Here is a 23,479-nt window from a genome sequence, read left to right as displayed (position 1 = left end):
CCCCATCAACAGTTGTTTTTTGTTGTTGTTGTTGCAAACCACATGAAGATTAAAGGGAATAACATGAAGGTACATAGTTTGTTTCATCACTTTCTCAATTCCAGTTCATGTGTCTCTCATTCATTCCTCTTCTGGTGTAGCCAATTTCAATGCCCTTTTGATTTTGCATTATCATCGAGCTTCAGGAAAAATGATGACAAGAGAGTACAATATTGCAGCTATGGTGAGCCAAAACAACTAGTAATGAAATGATAGATGAACAGCTTTGTCCTAGTCTCCTAAAATTATCAAGAACAAGACCTTTTTGTTTTCAGCAGAAGCTTAAGAATTGAAGAGCCAAACTCGTATTTTCTTCTTAGTAAAATTGAATCCTTTGTGATTTGATACATACTCTCAGCATATTTTAGATATGGATGGAATATATTTTTTATTCTTTCAGATTTATTACAATAATAAAGTTAAGAAAAAAAAAATATGTTAAATTAATTATTTAATTTAAAATTCGAAAATACCACATATGAGGTTCTTCTTCTTCGACTCGTCTTTTCGATTCTTTTGCTTAAACCCAGAAAAATGGAATCATGCCTAGAATTGTCTCTGAAGCTAAATCCTTGCCTCACTCCTCTTACTCCGCTCCACCCATTCACGCCATGTTCGTATTCGCCGCCGCTCCGTCTCTCTTCTTCCTACTCCCGCCGCCTCTATTCTCAGGTCACCGTCAACGCCGCGAGGAAACTCAACCAAAACGTCAGTTCTGAATTCGATGATAGAATCAACGGCGCTTTATCTCCCGACGCCGATTCCCGCTTCCTCGACCGTGTAATTTCATCTTTCTCCCTCTCTCTCTTTTTCTTTATTTGATTTACTCTTAACAACAATACGTCTCCCATAACTGAACCTAAGCATATCTGGATCTCCATTAATTCATGGGATTGGCTTTGGTTATACTATGTATTAGACTTGTAATTCATTTTGAGCTGGAATTCTCAATTTGCTACAGTGGCTCGGAGACTGTGTCTTATAGTTAGTATCTTCTTCGCTTGTTTATGGGTTAAAAGAAAGATTTTTGATTAGTTTCATCTATCATGTAGCTGTTTCTTGCGCTTCTTTTGGGGTTACATTGCTCTGCGTCTTCTCTTCTTTTTGCTCTCATACATATTTTTCTTGTTCTGGGGTCCTATCTTGTTTGAGTTCTTTGTCTCACTCACTTTCGTTTTTCGTGGCTTGTTTACAGCAAAAGGCGTTAGAGGCAGCTATGAATGACATCAACAGCTCATTTGGTAAAGGAAGTGTTACAAGATTGGGGAGTGCTGGTGGAGCACTAGTGTGAGATTCTCTTACTTATTGTGTTACTTTCCTCTACTCAAGAGTGTTGTGATGGAACGAGTCCAATATCATGGCACTAGACATCTTAATTACACCATGTGATTTTTTTGACTTTACGAAAATATAAGATGATTGTGTAATGTTGGTCTGCTTGCTGTATTGCAGGGAAACTTTTCCGAGTGGTATATTAACTCTTGATCTTGCCTTAGGTGGAGGCCTGCCGAAGGGTCGTGTAGTTGAGGTATTGATCTTGCTTAGAGATATGTTGCAGAGTTCTGATAATAGAATGTGTGACGCTGGTCTCAGTTTTTCCTCTATTTGAAATTTGATACTGCAGATATATGGACCAGAAAGTAGTGGCAAGACCACGCTAGCACTCCATGCTATTGCTGAAGTGCAGGTTTATACTCCGACCAGACAATTCGATTTTTATACCAGAAAGTATGTCGCTTAAACATTATTTGCTAATTGTGCAGAAGCTTGGAGGCAATGCAATGCTTGTGGATGCAGAGCATGCCTTTGATCCAACGTACTCTAAAGCATTAGGTGTTGATGTAGAGAACTTGATAGTGTGCCAGCCAGACAATGGCGAAATGGCTTTAGAAAGTAAAACATTCTAAATTCTCGTATCGTTTTAGTAATTGCCATGTAAAGTATGTATTTGCGAAACTAATATGTTCTTATTATTATTATTAATCTCACAGCTGCAGACCGTATGTGTCGCTCAGGTGCGGTTGACCTTATTTGTGTTGATTCTGTTTCAGCACTTACTCCACGAGCTGAGATTGAAGTATGATATCATCTCTTTCGAACATCTACTTTCTTTATTGTTTGAAATTCCCTGAGGTTAATTTGTTTCCTCCCCTGTTCCGTACTTAGGGTGAGATTGGAATGCAGCAAATGGGTTTGCAAGCTCGTCTTATGAGTCAAGCTCTTCGTAAAATGTCAGGAAACGCCTCTAAAGCTGGTTGTACGCTTATTTTCCTAAACCAAATAAGATACAAGGTGAAAATTATGACTAACCCACTCACCCTTTATGTTATCCATTTTGATGAAATTGATTTCATGTATAAGCATGTTGTGTTCTCGAGCTAACAGTGCTAATCTCTTATGCTATTAAGATTGGCGTGTACTATGGGAATCCGGAGGTGACAAGTGGAGGCATTGCGTTGAAGTTCTTTGCATCAGTCCGGCTAGAAATTCGTTCTGCTGGGAAGATCAAATCTGTAAGCATAATTGTTCTATTAACTTTGCATTGTATTTCTATGTCATTTTGAACTAAACTCATTTCTAATTCAAAGAGCAAAGGGGATGAAGATATTGGTCTTCGAGCTCGTGTAAGAGTGCAGAAAAGCAAGGTTCGTATTAAGGCTAAACATGTCCTTAGTGCATGTCAACTTATTTTAGACATTAAAGTGATTTTGTGCCTATTCATTGACTATTTTGCAGGTGTCAAGGCCGTATAGGCAAGCAGAGTTTGAGATTATGTTTGGGGAAGGAGTCAGTAAACTGGTATGCGTCTGTGGATGACCAGTCTCTGACAACGAATAATCATTGTTGTTGATTATGTTTTTTTAACTAAAACCTAAATTGTAGGGATGCGTTCTTGATTGTGCTGAAATAATGGAGGTTGTGGTGAAGAAAGGTTCTTGGTACAGCTATGAAGACCAAAGGTTTGTATTCTACAGGGACAACTCTGAAATCCTTTTAAGACTTTTGATTATGTGACAGAAGTCGATAGAGTGTATTCGATATGGTTTTGTGTTTGGGGTCATTGTTTCAGGCTCGGGCAAGGAAGAGAGAAAGCACTGCAACACTTAAGGGAAAACCCTTCTCTTCAAGAAGAAATTGAGAAGGTTTGCTTCCTCTATTCTTAATCTTAACCAATCTCCGAAGATTGCAAATTCCTTCCCTTGTAACAAATGTGAAATGTAAGCTTTTTGCATTATTTCGTTCTCTTTATGCTATCTGTTTTTGGAATGGTGTTGCAGAAAGTGAGATTATTGATGTTAGATGGAGAAGTTCATCGATCAACTCCTTTGGTGAGGAGCAGCTCTTCCCCGGCTTCGCATCATGAAGAAGAAGAAGACTCGCTTGACGATTTCCAATGACTTAGCCAAGACTTAGGGATCTAATACATTTTAGACCAAGATCTTCCAAATCATGTTCATCTCTTGTTTCATGATGACACCAAATGGTTCTGTACCAATATATATGTTGAATCGAAGATCATTCTTGTGCAACAAAATCTTCGAAAATTGGAGGATGGGAATCACAGGAAGATGAATATATATATAAACACTAGAAGTCTTTTATAAATTCAAAAGTATTTCTGAGTTTTACAACATTTAAGAGAAGAGAAGACAACACAGAAACATTTATAGAACATGAGTACACATGCCGCTAACAACAACTTAAGATTTTACTGAGCCAAAGCACTGGTGTTGTACACAAGAAGAGCTCCTCCGGCGAGGATACCGGCGAGAGTAACAGCCCAAATTGCCAATCCGGTGACTCCTCCCTTGTACACGTCACCACTCGCTGACCACTCGTTCTCGTTGTAAATAGGACTGCAACCCAAAATTTAAAATCATCATCATCTTACTACTACTACAAAGTTATTCCATGGTTCTTATCTAAAAGTGTTGTATGGGAGATTATTATTCACCTGTATCCATCGACGTTAGCTCCATACTTGTCGACGTATTTGTAAACACCGTAACCCTGCGTTCAAACGACATCCGTTAAAGAGGATTCACCAAGTAACATACAAAAATATATAAAACGACGTCGTGGTTTAGATGTATTAACCAACCTTGCCCTTCCTCCCGGAGGCGTCGACGCCGTCCCTCAAGTCCATGCTGCCGTTAATTCCTACACACACACACATCGATTTAGCGGGTATATATAAGCTATACATGAACGGTAACATCTGTGTATACTAGTACTAACCAAAGGGCTTGTCGGTCTTGATCTTCTTGACTCCACTGGCGACGATTTTGAAGGAGGGACGAGCTCTTGTGAGCGAGGGTAAGCCTCTAGCCGAGGTCTTCTCCACGGTGAAACCAGCTGGTTTCAAGGTCACCGATGAAAACATTACTGAAGCAGCAGCCATTATTGATTGGTTGATTCTCTCACAAGATGATCAAACTTCTCAATCTCTCACCCAAGTCAAGTGGTGCATCTTGCTTGTGCGGCTTCAAATATGAGAGAGCGGTGATCCGATAAGTGATTGTGGTTATGACACGTGGCGAAGGTTGTGTGGCTTTGGTCGGGATATCTTCCTTACTAACGTTATCTACAACTGGTTACGCAGATCCGTCAGATCAGGTTTAGTTTTTTCACTTCGCTTCATAATGCCACGTCGGATTTTCAATGTTTTAAATCATTATTATGATGGCCCCTATAGATTATAGTTTACTTAAAACAGGCCCACTAGTTCAAAGCAGACCCAATTGGGAAGCGTGGAAATTGAAACGCGAATTCGTACTCTAATCAGCGATTAGAAACGCTAGTGATTAGATACAGCGTTTCTAATTGCTCGCTGCTGTTTGACGGATTAGTAAATGTCTTAACGGACCTTTAATTATGGCTTTTCCATAACTGGAAACATCAAACAAACTTGGACTCATTTGTCTGTCATTTACTAATAGGGGGATGATATAAGGATTTGGTCAATGTTTGCTCTGCATATTCTTTCTACTCAAGTCATTAAAAAAACTATCAACTAGAGTATATTACTACAAATCAAAGTCGTTTGTATTAATAACTATTTGTTGATCAGTCGATGTGTTAGTTACACGTCTAAGTCGTGATGCCAAACCAATATTATAAGACTACTAAAATATTCAAATGAGAGTGAGTAAGGGTACAAGCAAGCTACCATTTCCATGTATTCCAATCATATATATCACCCACCACAAATTTATATAAAACATTTGTTCGCCACATGACTCCTTCCAGTGGATATAATGTAGACCCCAAACAACAACAAATTTATGTTTTTTTTTCTTTTCTTTTCATAAGGACTAAGCTGTTATTATAAAGTCAGTCAATTGACGTTTCTTAAAATAACATTGAAATCTTCTTATGCAAAACTAAAATAAAAACTTCCCTAATTCTTTAAATCAAACTGTAATAAGTTACATATATTTTGACTGCGTTTGGATAAGAGAATAATTTGATATATTTAAATTTTAGTTTCGCATCTTGCTGTGTATTCACAAAATCCCAAAACTACAAAGCACGATGCTTTGGATACAGGTAACAGAACATGCTTTACTAAATAATGTCAAATGAAAACAAACAAATCTATTCGAAACAATTTTAAGTAGGAAAAAAAACACATGTTCTAAACTAAAAATTCGTTTTAAAGCAAATCAATCCCACAAGAATATTTCTGCCAATAAAAGAATTGAACATTATTTTTCTCAGTGTTCAAGAAAGCGGTCTAGGCGTTCAGCAGGCGCCTAGATAACCGCCTAAACCGCTTAAAATTATATTAATTTAATTTTAATATTTATATTTTTATTTTTAAAAACATATATTTAAATTATTAAATTTTATATCTGTATATGTAATTATAAATATTTATATGTTGTTAATATAACTTAAATAAATGTATTTTTCTTACTTTTGTTTATAATTTATAAATTTTTTATTTTTCTAACATATATTTGTACATAATTATATATATATATATAATGTTTTATGTTGTAAACGCCTAAACCGCCTAAAAATCGTCTAGGCCCCGATTAAGCGTTCTAGGCACTAGGCGATGGGTCACCGCCCAGATACCGCCTAGCGCTTTCTTGAACACTGATTTTTCTTAATCTTATTATATTTTTTAGAATCGATAAATCCAAACTGAAACAGTGAGTTAAGTTTGTTATAATAAACCAACACAATAAACTAGAAACAGTGAGTTAAGTTTGTTATAGAGAGGTTGATACAGTTAAATTGTGTAAATATAAATTGCATTAATTTGGTATCCAATCCAACATTTACAGAATTGAACCGGACTTAACCAACTCTGGTTTTAGCTTCAATTGTACGTATATAGTGTGACCAGCCGCAGGAGATTTTTACACTCTAGGAAGTAAAATGGGACCCAGAAATAATATACTAATACAACTCCAGTAAGTAAAGTTCATTTAACACAAACTAACTCCTAATTAATTCGCCAAACCCAATGCTAATGTAATAAATTAACGACTTAATCAATTAAATTACTGTTTCCTTCTTCTTCTCTATGGATGGATTGATCTTGTCTTCTCTCTCTCTCTCTCTATATACGCGAAACTTTGTCGTCTCTCTCTCTCCTCGAAGAACCTTTTTGAAACTTTTTTCAAGTTTTGTTTTTTCTCTTTTTTTTCTTTTCTTTCACGAGCTCTTTTAGGGTTTTCTGAAGCTTTAATCTTTACAATGCCCCCTCCCTTCCAATCTACTTTAACTAAAGAAGCTCATTTTCTTACTTTTTTTTTGTTTATCACTCTCTCCCTCTTTCTCTCTCCGGTGAAATACTTGTCGGTTGTGGTGGTGATTCTCCGACGAAGCTATTCATTCGCCGGGATTAGTTAGTCAGAGTTTTCCTGGATCCGATCAATGGGAACTTGATGGGTAATTTGGGGAATGTCTTTGAATGAAGCAAAGACTGAGTTTTGCTGAAAAAGGGGAAACGAAAGATTCCTTATTTTGTTCTTGTTGTCTCTCTCAGATATTACGGAGCTTTACTTTGCCTTTTTTTTAATCAGTTGTTTTTGGGGAAACTTGCATGTGAAGTGATTTGCGTTGAACGAATCAGCGTGACCGGATTTTCTTCTGGTCACATACTGTCTTGTTTTTGTTGTGTATCTTCTCTGTTACGTTTATGCGGCATACCTGTTGAATTAAGCTCGTGGGAGTTATGGCTAAGAAGCTAGTTTCGTCGATGAGATGTGTCTCTTTGGTTCTGTTCTCACGCCTCTCAATCTCTGCTTCTATCTTTGTGAGTTGAATCGACCCCTGGCTAGGGATTTTGAAGTTGTTGGTTTTTGGTGATGGAGGATATTGGGTTGGTTAAGCAAGGTTGGAAATGGATACAGTCTCAGAAAAATATGTGCTCGGATGCTTGTTCTGGGGTGCGATGCTTTGGGGAGAAGATGGGAGGGGTTGTGGAGCGTCACTGGCCGTTGGTGTGTTGTGGATGTGGGAAGCTATTAGGGTTACTTCGTTTGTCTTTTGTGTATTGGAAAGACTGCATTTTTAGGGGTTTCCATTGCAGCGCCAAATTGGGTTCAGCTGCTTTGCTTCTCATTATGTGGAGTTGCTTCCTTAGCTTGACTTCCTTGTCTTGCTTGCTTTATGTTCTCCTCAGTATGGTAATTATCTTTTTTATCTTTATTTCTGAAATCCTAGTTGCTATTTGCCAACTAATGGTTTCAAGATTTTTATTCAATGTCTACATTAGATTGGAGATTTGGTTGATTGAGTTGGGTCTCACTTATTGCTTTGCATTTACTATTGCAGGGGGCAGCTGCAGCTGTTGTTCTGAACTTAGGTTGCACCCCTGGGCTCTTTATTGTAGGACTATTTGGAATTTTGATTTTATGGATGTATGCAAACTTTTGGATCACCGGAACATTGTTTATTGTTGGAGGCAAGTTTCTATTTTTTCCCTGATCAGTCTGCTCTTATGCTCGTTCACTGTTACAATACAACCACTTCAGATTAGTTTGCTGGATTTGTCTTTCTGGTTATTGAGTCTATTATATGCCTGATCTTTACTATTTACATGGTGTTGATTTCTCTAGTTTTGTTTGATTCAGGCTATTTATTTTCCTTAAATCATGCCCGTGTGGTGGTTCTAATGGCGGCCTCATATGCGATGTATTGTGTCAAAGTCAGACTTGGATGGCTTGGTCTTTTCCTCTCGATAAATCTTGCTTTCTTGTCCAATGATATATTAAATTGTCTTCTTCAATGGTGTGACAATTTAAGTGAAAAACCACAACACGAGGAACCAAAGAAACCGAAAGAAACAATTATAGAAGAAGACTATTCAGGGGAATTCGAGTATCCTTCAGTTCCTCCTGTTGAAGAAGAAACCGAGAAAAAGATTCACGAGAATAAGTCGTCTGCTAAACCAGCTGCTCCTTCGACTGTTGTTAATAGCGTAAAGGAGATTTCTACTGTTAAAATAGTCAAAATAGAAGAGACAAGTTCAGCTGATGAAATGAAGAGAATACTGAATAGTTTGAATCATTATGAAGCGCTAGGGTTCCCTCGGCATAAAAAGATTGATGCTGTGGTGCTTAAGAAAGAGTATAGAAAGAAGGTTTGTCCTCGTTTCCAATGCTTCTGAGTAGGTTAATGCAATTTCTCTAAGGTTAATGAAGTGTGTGCTATATGTTCTAGGCAATGTTGGTTCATCCCGACAAAAATATGGGGAGTCCATTGGCAAGTGAATCATTCAAGAAACTTCAAAGTGCTTACGAGGTAGTTAATGATGTATAATTTAGAGAATTTGTAAATTTTGATGTTCATGTTCTTGGTATTTTGATATATTAGACATGAAAAGGTCGTATTTTCTTCTTTCAGGTTCTTTCTGATTTCGTAAAGAAGAGAGACTACGATGAGCAATTACGAAAAGAAGAATCTAGGACTAGGAGTGTTTGCCAGACATCTCATGCTTCTTCGCATAAGGTTTAGTTACAGTATTTACTTTTGCTTCTCTTTGATATTTATTGGGCGCCTGGTCTTGTGTCCGATTAATTTTGTTCATGTTTATCTGCAGAGTGGTCCTGATTATCGATCAGAAGAATCGAGGCGGATACACTGTACGAAATGTGGTACTTCACACATATGGGTATGCACCAATAGGACTAAAGCAAAGGCAAGATGGTGTCAGGTTTGATTTGAATCCAACCAACTCAGGAACTCTAAAAGCATCTTCGTCTTTCATCTTTTGTCATTCAGATCATCTCAATTTGTTGAATGTAGGATTGTGGTCAATATCATCAAGCAAAAGATGGAGATGGATGGGTCGAACTCAAAGGGACATTACCCTTCGAGAGAGCACATAAGGTAATAGAAAAGCTTCTTTTTTTTCTCACGTTGTTGTTTGTAATGATGAATGTGGTTTTGCCTCAGTATCCTCAACTCAACCGCTTTATTTTGTTTTCGGTCCTTTTAAAGATTGAAATACCGCGTGCTTTTGTTTGCGCGGAAAGCAAAATCTTTGACGTCTCAGAATGGGCCATTTGTCAGGTTGGTGCTCTCACCCGTTCCTTTGTGGATTATTACCTCAATGTGAAGATGAATGATTTAGATACATTAACATGTGTTGTTGATTTGATCATAATTAAAGGGAATGGCGTGTAGACCGAACACACATAGGCCAAGCTTTCATGTGAACATGGTTGGTTTAGAGAAGACAACACAAAGATCAAACTCAAGTAGGTTCCCATGGGATCTAGATGTGGAGATGATGGATGAGGACGAAGAAGAGTTTGAGCTATGGCTTCAACAAGCTCTTGCTTCTGGTCTCTTCTGCGAAACCTCAAAACGCAGAAAAAGCTGGAGCCCTTTCAAGTTAAGCCAGATGAAAAGCAAGAAACAATGGCGAAGAACATCCACTTGATTCACAATTTGACCGAAACCATAAAACAAAACTTCCATATAGCTCACCACGAATCCAAAAACTGAATTCACAGCAAGTGAATCCAAAGTCTCTCTCTGTAAATAGCATATTATGTGGATTGTTCTTAAAGAAAAAAAAAAGAATCTGTGGATTTTTCAGTGTGGTATTATTACAACTACTTTGAAAATGAAAGAAGTTTTTTTTTCCTGGAATCAATGCTGTACATTTAAAGGCAGTTCATGTGATGATATGAGGACAAGAAGCTCAAAATAGAAATATTAATGGTTACTAAATTTATAAAGTTTTGAATTTTTAATAATTTTTTTTTAATAAAAAAACAGAGAAAAATAAAAATTGAGAAATCGAACCCGAATTTACCAGAGTGTGTTTTCCCTCCTTTGTATGTTAATGTTGTTACTGACGGAATCAATCAAGCACGTCTGAGTCTGACCTCCTCCATTAAATTTTTATAATTTTTCCCTTCAAAGCTTCGATTTTGACCTTCTGGGGTTAAATCACGGAAGAGTTTCCATTTTCGGGTAGCCGCCGCAATTTTACCCATCTGAGCCAATAAAAAACCCTAGAAACTGGGATTGTACGAGGAAGAGGAAGAGCTTTTGCCAATTTTGGGGTATCATCGAATTTGATTTTTTTTTTTTGTTCCATCCGGATTCAAAACCCTAACCCTAAAATCCTCTTTCGATTGCTTTGCTGATTTTGTCGAAACCATTTTATTTTCGTTATCTATTCCTCTTTCGAGTTTTAGGATTCTGAACTATTTTTTTGAATATTACAGACGTTTTTGCTTTCTCCCTGTATTAATTGAGCAAACATAGCGATCTATCTATCTCTGTATATATACATATATGTACACATACACACACACACACTTGTAAGTAGAGAATAGTGAGGAAGAAGGTGAAATGAGTAGGCTCTCTTTCCGGCCACGGCCATTGGATATACACAAGAAGCTTCCTATTTTAAAATCCTTTAAAGACTTTGAAGACGACGACACTCCTACTTCTACTACTAGAAACTCTCAGTTGCTGCGTATAGCTTCCGTTGAGGTTGACAATGAGGTGAATTTTTCATATTTTCTTTTCCTTCTTTTTTCGTTCTAACTTCGAATCCGAATTCGATCACTTTTAACCATTGTTACTTATATTATCTATCAGGTTGCACCAGTGCCAAGCAAGAAACCAGCTTCAGAAATACCAACACCTCAGTTTCTTATTGTGGATACTTATGAAAGGGATTATTCTCCTACTTTTGGTCAACCTGCTTCTTATCTTCGTGCAAGAGGAGGTACCAGTTTTGTATTCTTTTGCTATGAAGGTGGCTTTTTTCGTCATGTGGAGACTATATAAGTTTGTTTTTTGTGCAGCTCGGTCTGAGCTTGGAGAATTTGTGGAGTATGATCTTGACAATGAGGATGAAGATTGGCTTTATGAGTTTGACAACGATAAGAATGAACTTTCACCTGAAAAGTAAAGTAACCTATCCAACTATCTTTATTGCTCCTCCTCTTTAGGATTTAGTATCATCAGTATTTTTCTGTTATCTTGTAGCTGCATCATGCTGATACTGTGTTTCATATATTTAATCTTTGAGGCAAATTGGGTTATTCAGTCTCTCCGTGTCTTTTAGTTTTGTATTGTAGCTTAATCAGTTTGCCCTGTTCACTAGAAATTAGTAAATTATGACTGGATTCTGCTAAATGCTAAAACCAAACCCTTACTGAGATAGATACCAAAAGAAGAATCCTTCTTTTTTAATGAGCGACATATATGTGTTAAATTTTTTGATACAGGCTTGAGGGCATTATTTTTAAACTAGAGGTTTTGGATCACAAGACGCGGGAAAGAGCTGGAGTTATTGCACCTACTCTCGGTTCTCCGGTTCCTGTGCTTTTGCAGTTTGATGCTGCTGTTGATGTATAATTTTGCTTTTATTGTGTTCCATAGTCTTTTGGTTTATCATATCTCTTGTTCATCCAGTCTATACTCATTTTAGAAACAGTACAGAACATTTCGATGATTATTTTTGTCTTCTTATTGCAGGCGTTGCAATCTCTGTCCATTAATTATGGAACTTTTCAGGCTATCTTCAACTACTGGAAAGACAAGGTTTGAGATAAAACTTTTGTTGTTACAAGTTTTCTGGATATAGACATTATGTTGCATAGGTTAATGATCTTACTTGACGGGGTGAGATAAAGATGGCTCAACAGATTATTGGGTTCTTGAAACCTGTGCATAATCCTTGTCAATGATGCATCAGTTCCACATATGGACTACCTTTGGCTTATAATACTAATGCCTATGTTTCGTTTTCATTTTTTTTTATGTGAACTTAGCGCAAAAGATGGCAGAAGCCTGTCTTGCGGCGTTTACAGGTTTGCGTTATAATTTGAATTATTTCCATTTGAAACGATCAAGGCCTATGCCAGAAAGTCACCTTACCTCGATTATTTAGTTGATGTTTTGCTTCATTGTTTGGAACAGCCTCCTCCACCGGTCAATGATACCAATCCCTACAATGTGTTTAGGCCAAGGGAGAAAGTTCATAGACTCCACACAAGAAGGGTAAGCTGTCTTGTTCTACGCAATTTGTGATAGATTTTTAATATTAATATCCAATTGGAGACAGAAAAAATACTGATAAGGCTTTACTTCTTCTTCAGATGCAGAGGAGAGAAAACAATGTGCAGTCATTTGAAAAGCTTCGACAGGTGAGCGAGGCACCTGAATCTCTTTATGTTTCTTGCACCTGAAAACAATGTGCAATTTGCCTTTACAATGGCTTCCTAGATAACATTGATATTTTTGGCTGTTAATTATCTGTTAGGGGTTCATTTATGATTTTGTCTTGAATTCTGAATATATGGGATACACTATTATCAGGTTAGACGCAATCTTGGCCAAGCACAGACCATTCTGGAGGCTCTCATTAAGGTGTTCTTTATGACAGTTTTAGAGTTTTAGACTTCATTTCATATCTTAACAAGCGGATTGCATTCTCCAAAGTTACTAATCTGATGTTACCCATTCCGTAGAGAGAAGAGAAGAAGAGGGATGTCATGGACAGTGAGGTTAGCCTTCAGAGAATCCAACTCCAATACAGGGTACTTACTACTACTTCCTCTAAAACTCTTGTTACATATGCTGTCTTTTAATTGCCTTACCGGGTCTAAAATCTTTATCTATGGGTTTTGTTGCAGCATGAAACAGAGCTCCTGGAAGATAGCTTGGCTCTGCCTGGATTTCAACCGACTACAACATCATACAAATTTGGCTCAAGCGACGATGAATTGATGGACTCTGATGATTACACTAGCACCCGTGTACGAACTCGACCTGCCATTATCCCTAACTCTCGTTTCACCAACTTAAATATGAACGCATCTCAACCGGGAGGAATCAAGCAAGAAGTTAGAAGACGACAGTCACATCACGGATGGCTTCACAAACTGGTTCTTACAACACATTCTCTCTCGCTTACTTCATCACTCGAGTAATCTGTAATGCTTTTGTTTTTTTTTTTTGATATCCATAGGATCCTAATGAACCAGTCATGCTGTTCACGAAACCGCTGGTTCCAGATAAACTGGCAGCTGCAGGGATCGTTCCTCCAGCACCAGATTCATCGCCGGGTCAACCTCCAAGCCGGTTTCAGGGGAGGATTGGTCGTGGTGGCCGGATAATATTTGATAGATGGAATCCGTTGATGCAATCTCACATTAACTGTGGAGACTCTTACTACATTGCACCAAAACATCGATCCACCAACTTCAGTTGAAATATTTTTCAGAATCTCTTTGTAAAGAATTTTCTTCTCGATCACCAATGGTGATGAAAGAAGTGTACCAAACAAACTTGAGCTATTATTACTGTATGTTTTTTATGTATTCTCTCAGGTTTTATCGGTTTAAGGGAATAATTCGGTTAATTCCTAACCGGGTCAGGAAACCATTAAATATTTGTACCAGGGACAAAAATGTAATCATGTATTAAAATTCAGGAGAAAAATTGGATTTTTTAGGGCTCTTCTTCATCCGAGGATTTCAATTTTGCTCGTCAAATCGCACAGTGAAGGACCCTAAAATCGAATTTGGGTGCTCCATCAATGGCTTCGATGCTGGCTCGCAGGTCACTGAGCACTCTCCGTGCTCGACATCTTGTATGAATCTCGTTTGCTCTATTTTTTTTTTGTATATTTCTGATCTCTGTGTCGTTTACTTCTGGGGGAGTTGTTTTAGAGATGCTTAGAAATGTGGAATGCGTCTCCTGGAGTTTCGGGAATCTAAGAAGTATCTGTCTTTGTTGATGGGATTCGTGATTACATCTCAATCGAAACTGGAATGAAACTGTGACATTCCTATAGATTGTAGAGTATCCATCAGCCTGATCGATTGAATGAATCCTGTAGGCAAATTTAATAATCTTGATGCTTCGTTGCTCTTATGGATTACCATTGTCATGCGAGTCTCGATGAGTTTTAATTCCTGTGATTGAGAGCGTTTTTGCAAGTTATTTTGTTTTTTTCTTGTGAAATGTTAATCTTTTCATCAGCTTCCTTATGGTGTGTGTATGTTATGGATACATCTCTTATTACTTCTCTTCATGGATAGGTTTTATCCGGGCAGGGATCTCATCTTTCTGGATTGCAGTCTCGTGGTATTTCTTATGGCAGTAACAAAGGTATATTTTTTTTTTGCTCGTGTTTGAGGTTTTTTTTGGTGATTTAGGTTGAAGTACCCCTTTTCAACTTGTATTATGACTTATGGTTTGCCTATGTTATATTCAGATGATAGAGAAGCGGAGCAACTTTCTAAGGAAATTTCCAAGGACTGGAGTACTGGTAAACCAATATGTTCTAGACACTTAGTTCTTTTTCTTTTTTGTTTCTCATACTTTTCTCTTCCTCCTCCTGATATTTTGCAACTTTTCAGTCTTTGAACGGAGCATAAATACCTTGTTTCTCACTGAAATGGTCCGTGGTTTGTCGCTGACCCTCAAGTACTTCTTTGATCCCAAAGTTACTGTGAGTAACATCTTTCCCAGTCTTCACAACTTAGATTTTAATAAATATTCTGTTTGATTCTCTGAAGCTCTATTTTGTATGCAGATCAATTATCCATTTGAGAAGGGTCCACTGAGCCCTCGCTTCCGTGGTGAGCATGCTCTTCGAAGATATCCTACTGGGGAAGAACGCTGCATTGCCTGCAAACTCTGTGAAGCTGTGAGTTTTTGGGATCTATACTAAGCCTTAATTTAATTTAATGTTCTCTTTCTTTCCAAAGCTAGGCATCTCAGGATAGTGGGTATGCTTGCATCTATTAAACAAGGTTGTTAACCCATTCTGCTGTGTAAAACTGGTTCTTCTGATATGGGCCATAGCTCAGGATCAAAGGTTGATGCCTACGAAATTCATTCTAGTAATTAGGAAATTTATTTGAGTATGAGTAAGATTTACTGTTGAGTCGCTTAGAGTTCTGATGAAATGCTCATATCCGCTGACAATGATCTGTTTGATGTCTTTTTCATCAGGTATGTCCAGCACAAGCAATCACAATTGAGGCAGAGGAGAGGGAAGATGGAAGCCGCAGAACAACTAGGTCATCATCCCGTCAGTTATCTTTTATCAACAATATATGCTTTCTCTTTTACCCTATTGTGATATGATTTTGGAGCTGTACAGGTACGATATCGACATGACAAAATGCATCTACTGTGGTTTCTGCCAAGAAGCTTGCCCCGTTGATGCAATTGTCGAAGGACCTAACTTTGAATTCGCAACCGAGACACACGAGGTCCGATTATCACATTTTGTAAACCTAATAATCTTGTGGCACACATAATCTGAACTTCTGTAACCTTCCCTTTCTTTCATAGGAACTTCTCTATGACAAAGAGAAACTTCTGGAGAATGGAGATCGTTGGGAGACCGAGATTGCTGAGAATCTGCGGTCAGAGAGTCTCTACCGATGAACCATCATCCTATAAGTCTTTGCTTCAAAGTTATTTCCCCCGGAAAACATTTTGCGTTGCTTCTGTTAGAAATAAAGCTGAGATCATCATATATCCGTGTGAAAAAAAACTCTTTTGTAATTCCTGCTTTTTTTGTTCTGTCTGTGTAATTGAATTGTTTGTACCACCTCCAAACCTGAAGGAAGGAGTTTGTTTCCGACATGAGTTCCGGTTAAGTGTTTGGTTTTGTCCGGTTTGGAAGAAGAAAGAGAGCATTAATTGGTCAAACACTGAAAGCAGATAAACTATAAATTATGACATATTTGATCGGACGGACAGGATCATAACTCATAAGCCTAGTTTATCCTAAATTGTCCGATCGAAATTGTTTTTGTTGCCTTTTGGTTGCGCCAATTATCGTATTCAGACAACAAAATTAATATTTTAATGTGTATTTTTATTTTTATTTTATGGGTTACTATTTCAGAAAAACAACGAATCCCTAGAAAGGAAAGAAAAAAAAAAACAATCAAAATCCCCAAATCGAGCGAGTCCAAAGAAGAACACCCCCAATTCGACGAACCTCTAACTAAGCCCAGAAAAATCCCCCCCGATTTGGGAAAAACCTGAAAACCGATTCGCTTTTTAATTACATCTCATCTTTCTTTCTGACAATTTTGTCAACCTCTGCTCTTTGATTGATCCTAAACTTTCTAAACTTGGCTTTGGTTTTTTTTGAGTTCACACGTGCCGCATCGGCTGTTCACCGACTTTGTTTCCATTGCGCGCACACTCGATCATCATCAACCGGTTGGTCTCCGTCCTTGTCAAAGTTTTCTCCTTTGTGTATCAATTCAAAGGTTGGGGGTGGAAATTTTTTAGGGTTTTTCAATTTTTTTTTTTTTTGTTTATATTTCTTTGGGCCACTTGGGGTTTCATTGCTTATGTTTACCTGATTCCTTAGTGTATCTAAGTTTGTTGATAGTATTATCCCAACTGGATTGTACTCTGATTACACCAAACTTGTTTAGCAGGACATTCAACTCTGTGCTAATCAGGAGATGAAATTTGGAGACTTGTGGAGGAGGGGAAAGTTATGCTGTGCTTGTTACTGTTAGTTACGAGAAGAACTAGGGCAAGGCGACGAAGACTCAAAAAGATTTTAACCAAATGAATGTTCAGACACACATGTCGGGACAGCTATCTGGTCAGGTTCCTAACCAAGGGACCATGTCCCAGCAGAATGGGAACCCTCAGATGCAGAATTTAGTTGGTGGTGGTTCAGCTCCTGCTCCTCCTGCTGGTTTAGGACCTTCACGTGTTTCTCCCGTTGACCCTGACCTCCATAAACTTCGCCAGGCCATGCGTATCAGGATGTAAGTTCTTTTTTTTTTTCCTCTAGATATTTACGTGTCTTTCCATTGGCAGTTCTATGCGCTTTACTCTAGTTATAACGTATGTTTTTTTTTTTTTTTTTTTTTTTNTTAAATTATACTCAATGAAAATATAACGTTTTTATACAACTAGTGCATCGGGTGTTTGATAAAATAAAGCATAAACTTTGATCTCTAAAGTTAGAAAAGTAAACTCATATTCTAGTTTGGAACCAGAGTTGTACAAATGTTTGTTAGGTTTTTCTTCTATTAAAAAGTTTTGTTTGTTTGGATCGTTGCTGACAATATTTTTTGATTGGATTGACTCTTTTCCCTCGTTTATCACTAATCGAATTTCTGTACGTCTATTGTTTCTCTTCAGTTTCAACATTTTACAGCAAAAGCAACCATCTCCAGCTGATGATGCATCAAAGGCAAAGTATATGGACGTTGCTAGACGCTTAGAAGAGGGCCTGTTTAAAGTTGCTCACTCAAAGGTATTTCATTGGCATCTAAGTGTTGCCACTTGATCCAGCATGTTGGCTATTGTATTTCATTTTTTTATTGTTAATGCTTGGCACTTCCGTTTTGGTTTGCAGGAAGATTACATGAACCAGTCAACCCTTGAGCCTCGGCTGACAAGTCTAATCAAAGGCAGACAGTTGAATAACTACAATCAGCGACACACTAATTCGTCTTCGGTTGGAACAATGATACCCACTCCAGGATTACAACACAGTGGGGGGAATCCAAATTTGATGATTACATCCTCCGTTGATGCTACTATGGCTGGAAGTAGTAACATCACAACTACAAACATGAACACTGGAAACCTGCTAAATTCTGGTGGTATGCTCGGAGCTTCTTTCTTTACAACTTATATATAAAATCTGGCCAGGAAATTTTGTACTCATTTTTCCTCTGAACACCTTGACTTCGTCTTTGCAGGTAATATGTCTAATGGCTACCAGCATTCGTCGAGTAACTTTGGTCTTGGTTCTGGAGGGAACATGTCATCTATGAGCTCTCAAAGAAATACTGGTCAGATGATGCCTACACCTGGATTTGTCAACAGTATTACTAATAACAATAGCAATAATGGCCAGTCGTATATGAGTGTTGAAGCTTCCAACAATAGTGGTGGATTTTCTTCTGCGCCCATGATGGTACCTCAGCCTCAGCAGCAGCAACAGCAACAACAACAGCAACTGAGGCAGGATATTGGTGGCCAAAATAGTCGTATGCTACAGAACCATGGAAGTCAAATGGGTGTTGGCCTTAGACCTGGAATGCAACAAAAAATGTCAAATGTGTCTAACAGCTCCATAAATGGTGGTGTTGGGATGAATGCAAAAAGCGTAGATTCAGGTACATCGTACACCAATTCTACCAGAAGTTCGCAGCAGGCATATGATAACCTTCAGCGTTCAGGAATGCAGGGTAAAGTCTTTATTTCCCATCCTTTTTTCCGCTTGTCTTGTTTCATATGCACTATAACTTCTTGTGATTGTGCATGTCCAGCAGAATATATAATTTTTTGTTATTTTACCGTTTTAGGTGAAGGATTTGGCACAAACAATTCTGACCCTTTTGGATCGGGAAATTTGTATGGTGCTGTAACATCTGTTGGAATGATGACCAATTCTCAGAATGCCAATACAGCAAATTTCCAGTCTGTGTCTAGAACTAGCTCTTCTTTGGTAAGCAATCAATGAAAGTCACTTTGCATGCAAAAAGTGCACCAGTGAAAAATCAATCTATTTCAATCTGAGAATACGGATTTGTAATCTTCTTTTGTACATATTTTTGCAGTCACATCAACAGCAGCAGTTTCAGCAACAGCCTAATCGGTTTCAGCAACAACCTAATCAGTTTCACCAACAGCAGCAACAGTTTCTTCATCAACGGCAATTAAAGCAGCAGAGCCAGCAGCAACAGAGATTTATAAGTCATGATGCTTTTGGGCAAAATCGTGTGGCTTCTGACATGGTTACACACGTTAAACACGAACCAGGAATTGAGAACCCTAGCGAGTCTATTCACTCCCAGACTCCTGAGCAATTCCAGCTTTCTCAGTTTCAGAATCAATACCAGAACAATGCAGAAGACCGTCATGCCGGTTCTCAGATTCTCCCCGTCACAAGTCAGAGTGATATGAGCACATCAGTTCCTCAAAATAGCCAACAGATACAGCAAATGTTGCATCCGCAGAGTGTGGCTTCAGACTCTATTAACGGTTTTAGCAACCTCTCTGTTGGAGTGAAATCAGAATCTGGGCTGCGTGGTCAGTGGCAGTCTCAGTCACAGGAACAGACACAAAGGTCTAATAGTATGTTAAACGAACGGCACATTCAGGAGGACTTTCGTCAANCAAGGTGCACCAGTGAAAAATCAATCTATTTCAATCTGAGAATACGGATTTGTAATCTTCTTTTGTACATATTTTTGCAGTCACATCAACAGCAGCAGTTTCAGCAACAGCCTAATCGGTTTCAGCAACAACCTAATCAGTTTCACCAACAGCAGCAACAGTTTCTTCATCAACGGCAATTAAAGCAGCAGAGCCAGCAGCAACAGAGATTTATAAGTCATGATGCTTTTGGGCAAAATCGTGTGGCTTCTGACATGGTTACACACGTTAAACACGAACCAGGAATTGAGAACCCTAGCGAGTCTATTCACTCCCAGACTCCTGAGCAATTCCAGCTTTCTCAGTTTCAGAATCAATACCAGAACAATGCAGAAGACCGTCATGCCGGTTCTCAGATTCTCCCCGTCACAAGTCAGAGTGATATGAGCACATCAGTTCCTCAAAATAGCCAACAGATACAGCAAATGTTGCATCCGCAGAGTGTGGCTTCAGACTCTATTAACGGTTTTAGCAACCTCTCTGTTGGAGTGAAATCAGAATCTGGGCTGCGTGGTCAGTGGCAGTCTCAGTCACAGGAACAGACACAAAGGTCTAATAGTATGTTAAACGAACGGCACATTCAGGAGGACTTTCGTCAAAGAATGTCAGGAACGGATGAAGCTCAGCCCAATAATATGTCTGGAGGGTCGATTATAGGTCAAAACCATATTTCCACTACGTCAGAATCCCCTAATCCCCAAAATCCCACTGCAACCACTTGTAGATATGGAAACGGAAACCAAGATCCGAGATTCAGAAATCAACAGAAATGGCTACTGTTTTTACGCCATGCTCGCAACTGCAAAGCGCCTGAAGGGAAGTGTCCTGATCGGAATTGTGTTACGGTTCAGAAGCTCTGGAAACATATGGACAGTTGTGCTGCAACTCAATGTTCATATCCCCGTTGCCGCCCCACCAAGACATTGATTAATCACCATCGAAATTGTAAGGACTCTAACTGCCCTGTCTGTATTCCTGTGAAGGCCTACCTACAGCAACAAGCAAATGCACGGTCCCTTGCTCGTTTAAAAAATGAAACTGATGCAGCCAGGCCAGTGAATGGAGGTGAAATATCAAATGATGCAGTGCAGACCTCTGCTGGAACAATATCATGTGCTTCGCCTGGTGCTGATATTTCAGATCATTTGCAACCTTCATTAAAACGGTTGAAGGTGGAGCAGTCTTCTCAACCTGTGGACGTTGAGACAGAAAGTTGTAAAAGCTCAGTTGTTTCCGTAACAGAAGCACAATCATCTCAGTATGTTGAAAGGAAAGATCATAGGCACAGTGATGTACGCGCATCTTCAAAGTATTTTGAAGTGAAAGCTGAGGTTTCTGAAGTTTCAGCGCAGACACGAACCAGTTTCAAAGAGGAGAAAATTGGAATTACTGAAAATATTCCCAAGCAAAGGCCTGTCAGTGAACCTGTTAAACCTGATTTGTCTGATACCTCACCTCGGCTAGAGAATACCAAAATGGAGAAAGAACCTGAGCTACTTAAGAAAGAAAATCTGCCAGAGCCTACTGAACATACATCAAAATCTGGAAAACCAGAGATAAAGGGTGTTTCGTTAACTGAATTGTTCACTCCTGAACAAGTCAGAGAACATATTCGTGGTCTCCGTCAGTGGGTTGGCCAGGTTTGTGATTTTCTCAACTTATGATGTTTACATAATACACAATAACATGAGTACCTGGTAGTAATCTCTTAATTTGCGGCTTCTGTGTTTAGTTTACCCTTCTTATAGGTACTAGATGATTCATCTGTAGTTTGAGGCTTGATTGAGCTATTATGTTAAACACTTGTCCATATTTATCTGAATTTTGATTATTAATGGCTGTTGTCTATCATGTGCTTGCAGAGTAAAGCCAAAGCAGAAAAAAATCAGGCAATGGAGCATTCAATGAGTGAGAATTCCTGCCAACTATGTGCAGTGGAGAAGCTTACCTTTGAGCCGCCACCTATCTATTGTACCCCTTGTGGTGCCCGCATCAAGAGAAATGCTATGTATTACACTGTAGGAGCTGGTGACACTCGTCATTACTTTTGTATTCCATGTTATAATGAATCCCGTGGGGATACTATACTTGCTGAAGGGACGCCTATACCTAAGGCAAGACTCGAGAAAAAGAAAAATGATGAAGAGACTGAAGAATGGGTACAAAACTATCCACTCTGTAGGCTTGTTTTGTGTTTGTCTCCCGTTTTGGTATGGATTTAAGTTCATGCTGTATTCTGTTTCTATCTTTGATTTTTGCAGTGGGTCCAATGTGATAAATGTGAGGCCTGGCAACATCAGATATGTGCTTTATTTAATGGGAGAAGGAATGACGGAGGGCAGGCTGAGTATACCTGTCCATATTGCTTTATAGCAGAAGTGGAGCAAAGTAAGAGGAAGCCTTTACCTCAGAGTGCTGTTCTTGGAGCTAAAGACCTACCGCGAACAATTCTCAGTGACCATATAGAGCAGCGGTTGTTTAAGAGGCTGAAGCAGGAAAGAACAGATAGAGCCAGGGCTCAAGGAAAAAGTTTTGATGAGGTATACATGGGGTGGAGTTTGTTAAGGTTTTTAATGTCTTTCATGTATTTCACATCAGTCTTATTTATTTTTTATTTTTCTATAAGTTTGTTGTCCTGTACTGATTTTTTGTTAGAAACAGTAGATTGAAGCTGCATTGTTTTCTCTTTGACTTGATACTGACAGATTCCTACTGCCGAGTCCCTTGTGATTAGAGTTGTTTCATCTGTTGACAAGAAGCTGGAAGTTAAACCTCGATTTCTTGAAATTTTTCGGGAGGATAGTTACCCAACAGAATTTGCGTACAAGTCTAAGGTAAGAATGATCAGAAGGCGCATTGTAGTTGTAATTTCTGCATATATGCGTTATGTTTGCGGAGTTCGGCTGTTAATAATATCCTTTTCACTTGCGACGGCATTTTATTTTTACAGGTAGTTCTGCTGTTCCAAAAGATTGAAGGTGTAGAAGTATGCTTATTTGGGATGTACGTCCAAGAATTTGGTTCTGAATGCGATTTTCCTAATCAACGCCGAGTTTATCTCTCGTATTTGGATTCTGTCAAGTACTTCAGACCCGAGGTTAGATCTTATAACGGAGAGGCTCTGCGTACTTTCGTTTACCACGAAATTCTGGTAAGTCCTAGTCCTCTTAAACCTTTGTTATTAACCAATATATGTGCTTTATTATAAAAACTATATGGAAGATCTAACAGAGTATAATTTGATCCTGTTTTTAGATCGGCTACCTAGAATACTGCAAGTTGCGTGGTTTCACAAGCTGCTACATATGGGCGTGTCCGCCGCTGAAGGGCGAAGACTATATCTTGTATTGTCATCCAGAAATTCAGAAGACGCCAAAATCTGATAAACTACGAGAGTGGTCAGTTCAGTTACCTTTTTGGGATGAACTTCGCTAGTTTTCATATGATATATACATCATCCAACTTCTCATCTTGTTCTTCGCAGGTACCTAGCAATGTTGAGAAAAGCTTCAAAGGAAGGGATTGTTGCAGAAACTATAAATCTCTATGACCATTTTTTTATGCAAACTGGTGAATGTAAAGCTAAGGTTACAGCAGCCAGGCTCCCGTATTTCGATGGTGACTACTGGCCAGGTGCAGCGGAGGATCTTATATACCAAATGAGTCAAGAAGAAGATGGCAGAAAGGGAAATAAGAAAGGGATGCTCAAGAAAACCATTACCAAAAGGGCGCTAAAAGCTTCTGGGCAGACTGATCTTTCTGGGAATGCGTCCAAGGATCT

General features: G+C 38.6%; 6 protein-coding genes across 6 annotated transcripts in view; 5 read left to right on the top strand and 1 right to left on the bottom strand.

Moving 5' to 3' along the window:
- On the top strand, positions 487–3,665 carry LOC104714189 (DNA repair protein recA homolog 1, chloroplastic). The gene is made up of 13 exons (XM_010431472.2): positions 487–819; positions 1,235–1,326; positions 1,492–1,567; positions 1,664–1,726; positions 1,803–1,932; positions 2,031–2,116; positions 2,206–2,331; positions 2,448–2,552; positions 2,628–2,684; positions 2,776–2,838; positions 2,923–2,999; positions 3,110–3,182; positions 3,318–3,665. Exons 1-13 carry the CDS (start codon positions 574–576, stop codon positions 3,435–3,437), a joined length of 1,314 nt encoding a protein of 437 aa, XP_010429774.1. The 5' UTR covers positions 487–573; the 3' UTR covers positions 3,438–3,665.
- Positions 3,616–4,515, bottom strand: LOC104714190 (photosystem II 10 kDa polypeptide, chloroplastic-like). The gene is made up of 4 exons (XM_010431473.2): positions 4,279–4,515; positions 4,142–4,200; positions 3,995–4,050; positions 3,616–3,896 (listed from the first exon to the last, which is right to left on the bottom strand). Exons 1-4 carry the CDS (start codon positions 4,439–4,441, stop codon positions 3,749–3,751), a joined length of 426 nt encoding a protein of 141 aa, XP_010429775.1. The 5' UTR covers positions 4,442–4,515; the 3' UTR covers positions 3,616–3,748.
- Positions 6,655–10,112, top strand: LOC104714188 (dnaJ homolog subfamily C member 14-like). Its single transcript, XM_010431471.2, has 9 exons — positions 6,655–7,685; positions 7,834–7,963; positions 8,133–8,641; positions 8,722–8,802; positions 8,905–9,009; positions 9,101–9,214; positions 9,307–9,390; positions 9,502–9,573; positions 9,674–10,112. The coding sequence occupies exons 1-9, from the start codon at positions 7,365–7,367 to the stop codon at positions 9,944–9,946; spliced, it is 1,689 nt and encodes a 562-aa protein (XP_010429773.1). The 5' UTR covers positions 6,655–7,364; the 3' UTR covers positions 9,947–10,112.
- LOC104714186 lies at positions 10,288–13,894 on the top strand. The gene is made up of 12 exons (XM_010431469.2): positions 10,288–11,025; positions 11,122–11,251; positions 11,331–11,433; positions 11,757–11,880; positions 12,007–12,072; positions 12,303–12,341; positions 12,451–12,531; positions 12,630–12,677; positions 12,850–12,900; positions 13,002–13,070; positions 13,167–13,418; positions 13,502–13,894. The coding sequence occupies exons 1-12, from the start codon at positions 10,870–10,872 to the stop codon at positions 13,742–13,744; spliced, it is 1,362 nt and encodes a 453-aa protein (XP_010429771.1). The 5' UTR covers positions 10,288–10,869; the 3' UTR covers positions 13,745–13,894.
- On the top strand, positions 13,980–16,151 carry LOC104714187 (NADH dehydrogenase [ubiquinone] iron-sulfur protein 8-A, mitochondrial). Its single transcript, XM_010431470.1, has 8 exons — positions 13,980–14,125; positions 14,577–14,646; positions 14,753–14,806; positions 14,898–14,989; positions 15,074–15,187; positions 15,496–15,563; positions 15,647–15,758; positions 15,841–16,151. Exons 1-8 carry the CDS (start codon positions 14,072–14,074, stop codon positions 15,934–15,936), a joined length of 660 nt encoding a protein of 219 aa, XP_010429772.1. The 5' UTR covers positions 13,980–14,071; the 3' UTR covers positions 15,937–16,151.
- The window catches only part of LOC104714185 (histone acetyltransferase HAC1), a 10,620-nt gene continuing 3,553 nt past the window's right edge, over positions 16,413–23,479 (top strand). Inside the window, exons 1-12 of the mRNA XM_010431468.2 lie at positions 16,413–16,725; positions 16,947–17,291; positions 17,671–17,785; positions 17,888–18,137; positions 18,237–18,728; positions 18,846–18,988; positions 19,740–21,338; positions 21,561–21,857; positions 21,960–22,238; positions 22,404–22,532; positions 22,649–22,849; positions 22,954–23,096. Of these exons, the coding sequence (XP_010429770.1) occupies positions 17,086–17,291; positions 17,671–17,785; positions 17,888–18,137; positions 18,237–18,728; positions 18,846–18,988; positions 19,740–21,338; positions 21,561–21,857; positions 21,960–22,238; positions 22,404–22,532; positions 22,649–22,849; positions 22,954–23,096 (3,854 nt within the window). The 5' untranslated portion in view covers positions 16,413–16,725; positions 16,947–17,085. The remainder of the gene's footprint in view (positions 16,726–16,946; positions 17,292–17,670; positions 17,786–17,887; positions 18,138–18,236; positions 18,729–18,845; positions 18,989–19,739; positions 21,339–21,560; positions 21,858–21,959; positions 22,239–22,403; positions 22,533–22,648; positions 22,850–22,953; positions 23,097–23,479) is intronic.

The sequence above is a fragment of the Camelina sativa genome, chromosome 9 (assembly GCF_000633955.1).
Source record: "Camelina sativa cultivar DH55 chromosome 9, Cs, whole genome shotgun sequence".
Lineage (NCBI taxonomy): Eukaryota > Viridiplantae > Streptophyta > Magnoliopsida > Brassicales > Brassicaceae > Camelina > Camelina sativa.
This window is presented reverse-complemented; position numbering and strand designations above follow the sequence as displayed.